A 12,671-nucleotide genomic window follows, 5' to 3' on the forward strand; every position below is an offset into this window, starting at 1 on the left:
TTTGCTATTCGGTCTGATTTGACTAAAAAAGACTTAGTACAGAAATAACAAGTGAAGACACCCTCTCAATCTTTAACTCATATTTCCATTTCATTGATACTTTTCAAAGTTAATGGTTCGCTTTTAGTAACCTAAAGTTCCCTCGTATAACCTAGGAATTAGGATGGTTATAGTTGTACTACTTCTCTTCTCCTCGATAAGACTGAGTCACCCTGCTCCTCCCGATCCTGCTCTTATAAAACAAGCTCTCAAAACATTCGAGGTTTGCTGTTTTTAATTACTTACTGCTGTAATTACAAGTTTTTTATTTGTAATTACCATGCTGTAATGACAATTTGATTAACTGTGTTGATTATGGTATTATGTGCATGTTGTGTACGTTGACCAAGATTTCTACCCTAAAAAGTATTATTTCCACACTATAAAATATTATTTCGCGTTATTTTATAAGAATACATCAATTATATTATTTATAATCTAAAATTGACTTAATTTATCCATTTATCATATTTTCCAGAGCATGCGGTCAGTGTATCTGGATCTTGGAATACTCCCATCCGAGATAAGCAGTAGAGTTGATAACTTTGTTCGCAACTATGTCCGCTATGTTGGTATGCTCTTATGCTGTTTATACTTTAGATATATTCTGTATACACTAATAGTCTATATTTGACGATTCATAACGACACAATTAATGAATTAATTGATTTTGTTTAAAAATGTTTCCCCAAATTTCCAATTAATAAGTGTACTATTTAGTAAAACTCTGTCCACCACACAGAGATAGATAAAATAAACGGTAAGACGTTCAACACGGGTCTGAACTCCATAGCCCTGCTGAGTGACCTGGAGTTACAGGAGATGTTCGGGGTAGTCCCTGACAGCAGCTCCTTCCACTCCTTCCAGGTGTTTGTTAGTTTGTTAGTTTGTTTGTTTGTTAGTTTGTTAGTTTGTTTGTTAGTTCGTTAGTTTGTTAGTTCGTTAGTTTGTTAGTTTGTTAGTTTGTTAGTTTGTTAGTTTGTTAGTTTGTTAGTTTGTTAGTTTGATAGTTTGTTAGTTTGTTAGTTTGCCGGTTTGTTGGTTTGTTAGTTTATTTAATTAGTTTGTTCGTTTGTTAGTTTGTTAGTTTGTTAGTTTGTTAGTTTGTTAACTTTTGCTAGTTTGTTAGTTTTTTAGTTGTTTAGTTTGTTGGTTTGTTAGTTTGTTAGTTTGTTAGTTTGTTAGTTTTTTAGTTTGTTAGTTTGTTAGTTTGTTAGTTTGTTAGTTTGTTAGTTTGTTAGTTTATTAGTTTGTTAGTTTGTTAGTTTGTATTTTTATTAGTTTGTTTGTTTATTAGTTTGTTTATTAGTTGTTTTTTTTTTGGTTTTTTGTTTGTTTGTTTGTTTGTTTGTTTGTTTGTTTGTTTGTTTGTTTTTTTTTTGGTTTTTTGTTTGTTTGTTTGTTTGTTTGTTTGTTTGTTTGTTTGTTTGTTTGTTTGTTTGTTTGTTTGTTTGTTTGTTTGTTTGTTTGTTTGTTTGTTTGTTTGTTTCACAACTTTCCACAACTTTATGTTATCATTTTATTTATTATTTATCATATTTACAATTTTCAGAGGGATGATCAGGTGTCCAGTAAAGTAAACGAGTTGGAAGTTTTAAAGTCGAAGATCGGAGAGGATCGTTATAACCAAGCTGCTGTCGTATTCGCTGTTAGTTTACATTATTTAATTGATTAATTAATTAATTATTCAACTACTGCGACACTTACAATGTGGTTTTCGTTCATTTTACTCTTCGCCCGCAAAGGACTATTTAAAATCAAGTTTATTCACCGTATTTCATATTATCACAGCCATTCCCTATTTTCATTTCTAAAACCTTTTATTTCTCTCACTTTTGGTCCTTATTTTCATACCTCACTCATCTCACTTCAGCGATTACGACCATACTACAAAAAGCTCGGTGTAGATCACAACAACCAGAAAACACGTCTAGCTCAGTTTATTGAAGGCTACAATCAACAATTCTATGGTGCGCAAAAGTTTCCAGCTTACCAGCTTAGTGTTCTCATGACTCTCACTCATCTACGCTGGATTACAATTAGAGATAATTACCGCTTGTTCATTTTAACTATTAATACAATCTTTCGTTAAACAGGTCATATAAAAGGTTCTAGCTTGGACGAGATAGCAGCCAAAGCGGCATCAAAAAAGGACGTTATAGGATTACTTGGAGTCAAGGAGATAGAGCCCAAAATTTACTTAGACGAGGTTAACATTAAATGGACCTAAGTTCTCAATTTCTCATAATTTTACCTTTTTTACGATCTGCAGCGACTGAAAGAAAAATGAGAAAGTAGCTTCAGGAATTATTCTTTCTTCTTAAACTTAAAACAAATGAACACAAATAAATCATGTCAAAATAAACCAATCAACATATTTTTTCATTCTCACTTTAACTTTAAGTCTTGATCTTGCAATCTTGACTGTAAATTGAATCATCTTATCACTGAACTATTCAATTTCATCACTTCATCACTCTCGTCTCCTAGGAATTGTCTGATATCTCGCACGGTGATAAGAAGGTTCCAGAACCCGATAGTGCCGGACGTCACGAAAAAACCGTTTATTTTGACGATATTGGAGAACTCCTGAAATCTGAGCATTACCATAGCAATACTGTTAAGCAGTGCGAGACAGCTATCGCTAACAAAACTTGCGCGGTAATTTTTTTCTGAAGATTATTTGTTTGAATCTTTGGCAACTTTAAGTTTAAGTAATTATGTCAATCTGCATATTATCTGGACATAGATTGAATTAGGTTGAGTTTATCAACCATTTAATAGTATTCAATAAGTCAAAACCATTAAAAATACAGGTGAACAAAGACAATCTGGGAAGAGATGAATTTACAGGCAAAAATTACAAGTGTTTGAATGTTCGCATGAAGTTTCGCTGCTTGGAAAACGAGCTTGGAATCCCGGGCGAGTTCAGAGATTGGGAGAAATGGGGCTATGTCAGATCTCTCCTACATTACAGGGTCCGTTGAAAATTTATCGCGTGGTTATAATTTGGCATTAACAGATCTTTAATAGCAATTAGCAGTTGCATGGTCTGTGATTAGAGGGAAAAGTGAAAACATTGATCTGTGAGGAAATTTAGAACGTTGTGGGTTCAGGGTAATAATAAGTAACCGTTTCCAGTCTGCCACGACGATGCCAGCTGGGTGGGCTCACACAGCATCTCAGATAATGGACATGTACCAGCAGATATACGCTAAAATTGTCACCTACTACAGACGAGATCTTACTGATTTTACTCACGTGAGTCTTTATTTTCATTCTGTGTACAGCAAAACCCCGATTTACTGCACCCCGATTTACCACACCCCGATTTACTGCAATCCCCGATTTACCGCGACCATTTTTCCCCAAATAGGGCTTAACATACATACTGTAAACAATTGAAACTCCGATTTACCGTAAACCTCGTTTTATCGCGGCTTTTACCCTCCTCCCAAACTCCGCGGTAAATCTTGGTATTACTGAACTTCAAGTATTGTAAAGATTCTTGGTATAGTGGCGTTTTTAATGTTATCTGGCTCCTTATCAAAAGGTAGGGAGTTCAATCCCCAGCCTGAATTACCATTTGTTATTGAGAGATGGAGGGCTAAACTCGTGAAGCGCAGCCCTGGAGAAATAATATAGTCTAGCCTTGGTAAGAACATTTATTTTTTTTAAAGAATTAAAAAACAACAAACAAAATTTGTTTGTCGTTTTTATCTTTTAAAGATCATAATTTTTCAGCTGCTGAACTGTGTGTACGCAACTAACGGATTGGGGAGAGGTTCTCCTCAAGCAGCATTCCAGTACATCAGTGAAGTAAGTTATACTTAAAATAGGTAGGTCAGCAGCGCCGATGGGAATGGTGGACCACACTAGGTTGGGGGGGCGAACTTTGTTTGTGCGATTTGTTTTGACATTTTTGGTCAGTGTTGGATGGTTACTGGTCGATGGTTACTGGTCAATACAAGCGCTGTTACGAATTAGAAAAAATATGGTTCACCTCTCCACCATTATCCAGATCTATTGTATCTTTCCTTTTCACTAAAAGTTTTTTTGGGTCTCGTTCGGGGATGGACAAGTTTATTTAAAGATTTAAGGCAAGCCTAGCTTTGCTTACACTTTACAGCCAGTAGAGCTGAACCAGAATAATGATAAATTAATCTTGTAACCACCATAGAAGCCAGTAGAGCTGAACCAGAATAATTACAAATTAATCTTGTAACCAGTAGAACTGAGCTAGAATAATGACAAATTAATCTTGTAACCACCACAGAAACACGTTGTCCCCAAGTTCTCTTCAACAGAGGTCCCTGTGAACTGTCGAGACAGAAAGAAAAAAACCGATGATTGTTCGGATTACAAAGATTATATCAAAGATATGTTGATTGATAAAAGTGGTGGTATCTTCTACAAGTACCTTTATTTGTGGGATAAAAGCCGGAAGGGAATGAAAAATGAGTTTTGTTATAGTAACAGCATGGTGTTTGAGCCTAGTAAAACTTCTATTCCGGGTAAGTCGGATAAATTATAAGCAGCAGATAACCAGCTTGATCTGTTGATTTTAACTAAGAACTAAAATCACAGTGCTGGCAAGCACGACCGTTGCATTTATTGTGGGTATACTATGTACCCCATTTACTATTATACCCCCTTTACTATTATACCCCCTTTACTATTATACCCTCTTTGGTACACGTTACAAGCCTCTTTCGTGCACGCGAAGCGTGCACTCCGGCGGAGGCTAGGCGGCGGCCGAAGGCCGCCGCCTCCGGCAGGAGTTTTTCAGACATTAAGACTCATCGGAAGTCGTTCAGCAGATTTATTTTAGTTCAAAACATTCTAATTTGATGTCAAAGATGACAGGAATAAAAAATAGTTATGTTGAGATTTTTAAGAAATTTGCATAAAATACTCGCCAGCACTGTTATACGAAATTCGGTAAAAGACCCAAAATCGCCATATTCAGGTGCCTTAAAAACCATGTTAAAATTGAGTTAGAGATCTGAAATTTTTCAGGGCGTCTAGACGTTGACCAAATCGACTGCAAAAAAAGTTTCAGGTTTCAGGAACATCGGGAAGTGGGTTTTCTAGAACCCCTGTTTTATGACAGATTGTCGTGATATATACATATATACATATTCAGGGATAGACGCTTTGCCAGTCAATTGTAGCCTGTATTTAATTGTCCATAGATTCAAAAGTATAAAAGATACAGCCATTTCCGACCACAGGTCTTGAAAATAATTGTTTACACTTTAGTTTACATTGTACAAACAAATTATTTGACGTCATGAACACCCTTTGATGACGTCATCAAGTTAACCGTTTTTAAAACTTGATTTTTGACAAAGTGATAACTTTTAAAAATGATTTTACACCATTAAAAAGTAATTGTATTCAAAATCTGAGGAAATTTTCACATTAGATAATTGTTCAAGCATTCTGAAAATCTACCGGAAAGTTTTTCTAGCTTGCTCCTTCATAAAGATATTCGTCATTGAAGTTTGTGCTTTTTTGAAGAATTATTTTATAAAAACGTCAATTTTGCGATTTAGTATTCTCTGGTGTTGGGCCATGCCTTGGGTTGTGGAGCTCAGTTCTGCTTCCTATAGGTATAAATTGTGCATTAGGCTAGTTTTAAAGTTGAAAATAGAAAATTTGCACACGTGGGGACACGCCCAAATTGATAGAAAATCGCTAAAATCACTGAAAATTGCTGTTTTCGTCATTTTCTGTCAACTTTAGAGTGCCGTTGTGATTACAATTCTTCTTGAAATACTTTGAAACTTTGCATGCTTATCAAACTATATATAAAACAATTACATGCAAAAATTTACGGCGATTCAATATTGGATGCGCACGCAACGTCCGCTCAAAGTTTGCACGCGCGAAAGGTGAGAATTTTGCTCATTCGTGATTTCCAACAAATTCTGCTTTGCCACGACAGTTTAATGTCATTATATATGAATTTAATGCCAACTTGAATGAGTATTAAGTGGCATATTCAGTCAGTGATCGACCGATATGCTTACCTAAACACAAGGAAATGTTTTTAAAGGAAAAATTTCGAAATCGTTGAAACTTCCTCCTTATTAATGAAGATATCAGTTTATATTTCGACTTTATAAAGTACCCTGACATTATAATCAAAAATAGATGATATTTGACAAAAACCCATAATCATGGGTAGAGTGGACCGCTGCCAGTGTCTCTCTTTCCCAAACAAAAGGAAATGATATTAATTTGATTGACCGTTCTCAAATGCAAAATGATACCGAGAATGAAATCGGTCGCTCGCTTTTCCCTTACATTTACAATTGTAATAGACTATGAAAAACTACCCAAAGGCAGCTGTACTCGGCAATAAAGATTCAATAAACTTCAGCAGTAGTAACTACCACCTTTACCCCGAAATACTAGGTATCGACCCGAACACAACCCAAAGAGATTTTTACAGCATCTGATTGATGTAATTAATCGAAAATTATTACAATTCGAAAGCCGTGAATGAATGGGAAAAGCGAGCGACCGATTTCATTCTCGGTATCATTTTGCATTTGAGAACGGTCAATCAAATTAATATCATTTCCTTTTGTTTGGGAAAGAGAGACACTGGCAGCGGTCCACTCTACCCATGATTATGGGTTTTTGTCAAATTAATTATAAAAATAATGCACACTGATATAATTATGTTTTAGGTACTTCATAAAACTCTTAAAACTGGTCCTGATTTTTAACACTTCCTGTGTCTGAAACAATGCTTGTTGAAATATTTTTGATGAGAAACTTTTTATCCCCGCAGATGTGTCGTTTTTGCCCGGAAAAGCCTACATTCAGTTTGCCGACACATCAAAAGGTAAGAACTTGAACTTTCTTCTTCTTAAGAACTTGAACTTATCTACTTCTTTAAAATGCCTTTACCTTGCATTACAAAGAATATTAAGAGGAGCAGACTGAAAGTTGGAACTTTATTTCTTTTTTATAAGCACTCAATTGATCAGCCTATCTATCAGTTGAGGTTTGGACTGAATCAGATGGAGGAAACGCCCTCACGTTTCGTGGATCCGTTTACGGTGAGAACATTGCAAAACCGCTTCTCTACAAGAAAGGACCCTTAGCAGTAATGATGTCTGCCTGCTACGAGATATTCGGATATACGGACGGGATTTTCGACTACGATTGTGCGAAATCTTTACACCGATATTTACCACAATGGGTAAAGAGTTATAATTTTCTTTTTCTTTATTTTTACGAGTTTAAATTCTTTCGTTACTGTAATACAACAAATCATTTTAGATGTTACAGATAAGTATGAATTATGAATAATTATTATTGTCTCCCTGGAATATGTCCTGTTATAGAAGGTTAAATTTCATATCAAATCTCTAATATTCTGCCCATGACACTACTACGTCTCCAACAAACTCTATCAAATCAGGTTACGATAGTATCGTACGGTACCACTTGGTTTGGAACAGTCCTACCCAAGCTTTATAGTGTCAGCAATACTTTTGGTGTGGACTATCCGACTGTGTTGAAGTAGAATATTTATTTTAATTTCATGATGATATTGTAGTTATAGTGGTAGTTATAATTGTACACTTTTCTAGGTCTATGCGCCTCAGTTGGAAAGTCAAATAATGCAAAAATATCAAATGTAAAATACATATAATATCTATAAATCAACTTAATCTTCAAATACCTAAAATGAGCTGCCATCTGGTTAAAGTTGAGCGAATAATACAAGTGTTAAATACATAAATGAATTTATATAATATAATGCTACTTTCAGGGTATCTCGTAAAGATAAACACACCATTATATGGGACTCATTTGTGCTACCAAGAGTGACGCCAAGTGTGACGCCATATAAAGATTCTCTGAGTTGTACGAACGGAGGAATATATTATCTCACTGATGAAAATGATGGCAAGTGCTACTGTCCTATGGTGAGTCAGTTTGTGTCTTGTGATTGTGTGTTGAATCTTCTCGACATGACGGAATTAATGTCCCACTTTTAGTTAATCTTGTCTTTTTATTCTGGTATTTCTTTACAGCCAAATGTTGTTTTGTACGATTTTATGTACGACAAAGATGTAGGACATAATTTACCGTTTTATTTTTCAGAATAAAAAAGGTCAAAGGTGTCCAGATGAATGTGAACTGACCTATCTCACTGATGGAAATGATGGCAAGTGCTACTGTCCTAAGGTGAGTCAGTTTGTGTCTTGTGATTGTGTGTTGAATCTTCTCGACATGAGTATGACGGAATTAATGTCCCACTTTTAGTTAATCTTGTCTTTTTATTATGGTAATCTGGTATTTCTTTCTATTCGCCAATCTTTGAATTGGAAGCGCGGCTTTTATCTCACCTCACGCTTCACAGCCAAATGTTGTTTTATACGCTACAAATGTACTATTGTACTAAAGATGCAGGACATAATTTACCGTTTTATTATTCAGAATAAATACGGTCCAAGGTGTCAAAGTGAAAATTCAGAATGTGAACTGACCTATCTCACTGATGGAATTGATGGCAAGTGCTACTGTCCTAAGGTGAGTCAGTTTGTGTCTTGTGATTGTGTGTTGAATCTTCTCGACATGACGGAATTAATTTCCCACTTTAGTTAATCTTGTCTTTTTATTCTGGTATTTATTTTTATTCGCCAATCTTTGAATTGGAAGCGCGGATTCTATCTCACCTCACGCTTTACAACCAAATGTTGTTTTATACGCTACAAATGTACTATTGTACTAAAGATGTAGGACATAATTTACCGTTTTATTTTTCAGAATAAATACGGTCTAAGGTGTGAACTGACCTGTGAACTGACCTGTGAAAACGGGGGACAGGTCTCCCGTGGGAGCTGTGAATGTGACTGTAACGGTCAGTTCTACGGGAAACGCTGCCTTAAAAAGTGCACGTGCAAGAATTCTGGGAAGTGTGACGCGCATGGCAACTGCATCTGTCACAGACAGATAAGTTGGGGGACACAATGTGAGAACCGGTGCGAGTGTCAGAACAACGGTTACTGCCACAACGACGGCTCCTGTGAGTGTATGGCCGGATTTAAGGGACCCAAGTGTTCTGGAACATGCGCTAAAAAGTGCCAGTCCCCTAAAGTGTGTCTGTACTCCAACTCGCGCACAGAGTCCGGTGATCAAATCAAGGAGTTCTGTGGGTGCCCACACGGCTTCTACGGAGAAGGCTGTCTCAACAGAGTGGACTGCCATCACAACGCAGAGGGGAGAGAAGGCAACTCAGATCTCTGCAAAAAACTGATGGGTAGAAATAGGTGTAATACTGATGAAGCGATGAAGCAGTGTCCCCATGCCTGTGGGCATTGTCTGACTCTTGATGTAGCTACTGAGTTTGATATGTAGTGTTTATAGCAGGACCGACTGACCGAGGGACAATTTTTGACCGAGGGCGAGGACTTATTCGACCCCTAAACCGAGGAATGACTATTTTGGCCGAGGACTTAGTCGACCCCTAAACCGAGGAATGACTATTTTGGCCGAGGACTTAGTCGACCCCTAAACTGAGGAATGACTATTTTGGCCGAGGACTCAGTCGACCCCTAAACCGAGGAATGACTATTTTGGCCAAGGACAAGTCAAAATGGCCGAGGTCGCGGGGCTCGGTCGACCCCTGGTTCAGAGCCGAATTTTACGACAAAATTGGTTGTCTCTATCTTTATATTTAGTGTTATTTTTCATCAGTACATTCTGATTCATCTTTGAAATTTGTATATTTTCCAAAAATCAATTGAATATTTCTAGAGTTTTGTATTCGAGGAGTATGAATGAATTAAAACACTTGACTCCATCCCTCTCAAAAATGTAATTAAATACTTACGAAGACAGATGATGACAAAGAAATTGTAAATGACACAGTGACACCTAAACGATTAATACAGATTACTTCAAGCATGACAGTTGACCACAGGTAATGATACTGGACGGATCATTTCTCCTCCTCCTCCTTCTTTTTCTCAGAACTATTCACACAAAAGACTTCTACTTTTATGCTGATGTTCGCTGGGACAATGTAGACCACTTCAAATCCCATCCCGAAACGATCCCATACAATCACGGTCTACGAATCATCCCCGCACTTCATGTGGCACTAGAAAAACTGAAAGTCCTGCACCTCTGGTCCGCCTCTCCAAAAGTTAACGGATATGTCACAGACAATTTCTTCTACCGGAGTAACTCAGAATTCTTAGCATCATGTAGAACAGTGAACAACACTAATGGTAACTGGGATAAACCCTGTTATCTCCATGCTAACTACGATGTCGGATTCTGCTCGCCTGAAGAACTCACTCCTGCAGATGCCTCTGTAGCCACGCTCCACTGTAAAAATAATCCTCCCGAGGACCACGTGTTCTCTTTTTTGTCCAATCAGACTAACACATCGTCTGTTAGCTTGCCCATGCTCCCCGAGGGAAGTGAGATAAAGCTTGTTCTTCCTGATGGCACCGGACTATCTCAATCTCACCGGGAGGATTTTAACAATAAATTTAGCGAGGAAGAGCTTTCAGACAATATCTCTCTGAAGGAGATGAATGTGAGGATAAAGTTTATAGCTTGGCTTTTAGGGGACGAGTTTGCTGGAATTGTTGGGTCCACTGATAATGCTTATAATTCTGCTCTGATTTCCAGACGGCTGGGTGTTCCGAACATTGTACCGTCTGTTACAGATAGTAAAGGTATGCTTTGCAATTAGTGTGATATACAAATTATTACTATTTTCCTTGGCGATATCGCTATTTTAAGTTTTTTATCAATACATTCAAGATTTTAAGGGATTCAAATATTTCTCCATTTCATAGTTGGGAGCAACCGTTTATAGACCACCCATACAATATATAAGTACTTAATTCATAACCTTATCAGAACATTTCATTGATCAGGATGGATTAATATATTATTTTCTAAATAATGCCAATAATATCAAATTATAAAATCTGTAAGTCTGCAGGAATGTGGCCGCTCAGAAGTGATGCTAACTTCGAGTCTGGTATACTTGATAACAGTTTAGTTCTTGGTTATGAGGATTGGATGATACTGGACATGTTAACTTTCGTAAGTGACCTACCCAGCCATAATTAATATTTTATAAGCGCGAATTAAATCTTTTCTTCTTTTTAAAAGGTACCATGCACTTACATTTTGTTTATAATTACCCTTGCCTAATGCTTATCATTACCACCATATAATATATGCGATTGAACATTATCCCTGCTTAATGCTTATCATTACTCCTGCTTGTTATTACCCCAGGATTATCCATTACCCCTGCTTGTCATAACCCCATGATTATCCATTACCCCTGCTTGTTATTACCCCAGGATTATCCATTACCCCTGCTTGTTATTACCCCAGGATTATCCATTACCCCTGCTTGTTATTACCCCAGGATTATCCATTACCCCTGCTTGGTATTACCCCTGCTTGTTATTACCCCTGCTTGTCATTACCCCAGGATTATCCATTACCCCTGCTTGTCATTACCCCATGATTATCCATTACCTCTGCTTGTCATTACCCCAGGATTATCCTTTACCCCTGCTTGTCATTACCCCAGGATTATCCATTACCCCTGTTTGTTATTACCCCAGGATTATCCATTACCCCTGCTTGTAATTACCCCAGGATTATCCATTACCCCTGCTTGTTATTACCCCAGGATTATCCATTACCCCTGCTTGTCATAACCCCAGGATTATCCATTACCCCTGCTTGTCATAACCCCATGATTATCCTTTACCCCTGCTTGTCATTACCCCAGGATTATCCATTACCCCTGCTTGTCATTACCCCAGGATTATCCATTACCCCTGCTTGTCATTACCCCTGCTTGTCATTACCCCATGATTATCCATTACCCCTGCTTGTCATAACCTCAGGATTATCCATTACCCCTGCTTGTCATTACCCCAGGATTATCCATTACCCCTGCTTGTTATTACCCCAGGATTATCCTTTACCCCTGCTTGTCATAACCCCATGATTATCCATTACCCCTGCTTCTCATAACCTCAGGATTATACAATAGTCAATATACATTACCCTGGCCCTGCATATCATTACCCCAGAAACTGTACCCCACATCTCCAGATAATCAGTGAAGCTGGTTGGTCAGGAGGCTCAATGCAGATACTCCATGAGTCTGGGTACAGTGAGCGGCTCGCTTTGTCAATACGATCAAACTTACAAGAGGAGTTGGAGAAGAGAGTTGGTGTGGGAGATAATATCAGGATTACTAAAGATATGTATCTGGATAGGATCTCAACTTGGGATTATTACGTACCTGTTAGTGAGAGGGGATCTGTAGAGGATGTTCATTTGTTGCTGGATTTTATTCCATCTAGGACAAGAAGTAAGTTTTTAACTATGTTATTTAATCTTTTTATCACCTATTTCAAAGTTTAAGCAGGCTGTTAGCTTGTAAGATTACTATAAAGATCTTGAGCATCTAAAATAACTAACTTCTCTTTTATGTCTATTCATTTCAGTCATCCTCATCCTCGGAAAAGAAGACTTCATCAGACATACTCTTCAAGAACTCCACCTTCGTAACATGTACAAAAGAAACATCACGCACTCAAGCAATTTTGATC

The 12,671-nt window shown here is 37.3% G+C and overlaps 1 protein-coding gene across 1 annotated transcript; it reads left to right on the forward strand.

Annotated features, from left to right (window-relative positions):
- Positions 1 to 159: 159 nt before the first annotated feature.
- On the forward strand, positions 160 to 9,818 carry LOC134814279 (uncharacterized). Its single transcript, XM_063822364.1, has 18 exons — positions 160 to 262; positions 518 to 611; positions 782 to 906; positions 1,592 to 1,687; positions 1,913 to 2,009; positions 2,136 to 2,248; positions 2,530 to 2,700; positions 2,856 to 3,017; positions 3,181 to 3,300; positions 3,784 to 3,858; positions 4,316 to 4,553; positions 6,845 to 6,898; positions 7,056 to 7,258; positions 7,481 to 7,581; positions 7,835 to 7,991; positions 8,170 to 8,253; positions 8,506 to 8,598; positions 8,836 to 9,818. The coding sequence occupies exons 1-18, from the start codon at positions 164 to 166 to the stop codon at positions 9,424 to 9,426; spliced, it is 2,673 nt and encodes an 890-aa protein (XP_063678434.1). The 5' UTR covers positions 160 to 163; the 3' UTR covers positions 9,427 to 9,818.
- Positions 9,819 to 12,671: the final 2,853 nt, after the last annotated feature.

This window comes from Bolinopsis microptera, chromosome 4 (genome assembly GCF_026151205.1).
Source record: "Bolinopsis microptera isolate Bmic1 chromosome 4, MBARI_Bmic_1.0, whole genome shotgun sequence".
Classification (NCBI taxonomy): Eukaryota; Metazoa; Ctenophora; class Tentaculata; order Lobata; family Bolinopsidae; genus Bolinopsis; species Bolinopsis microptera.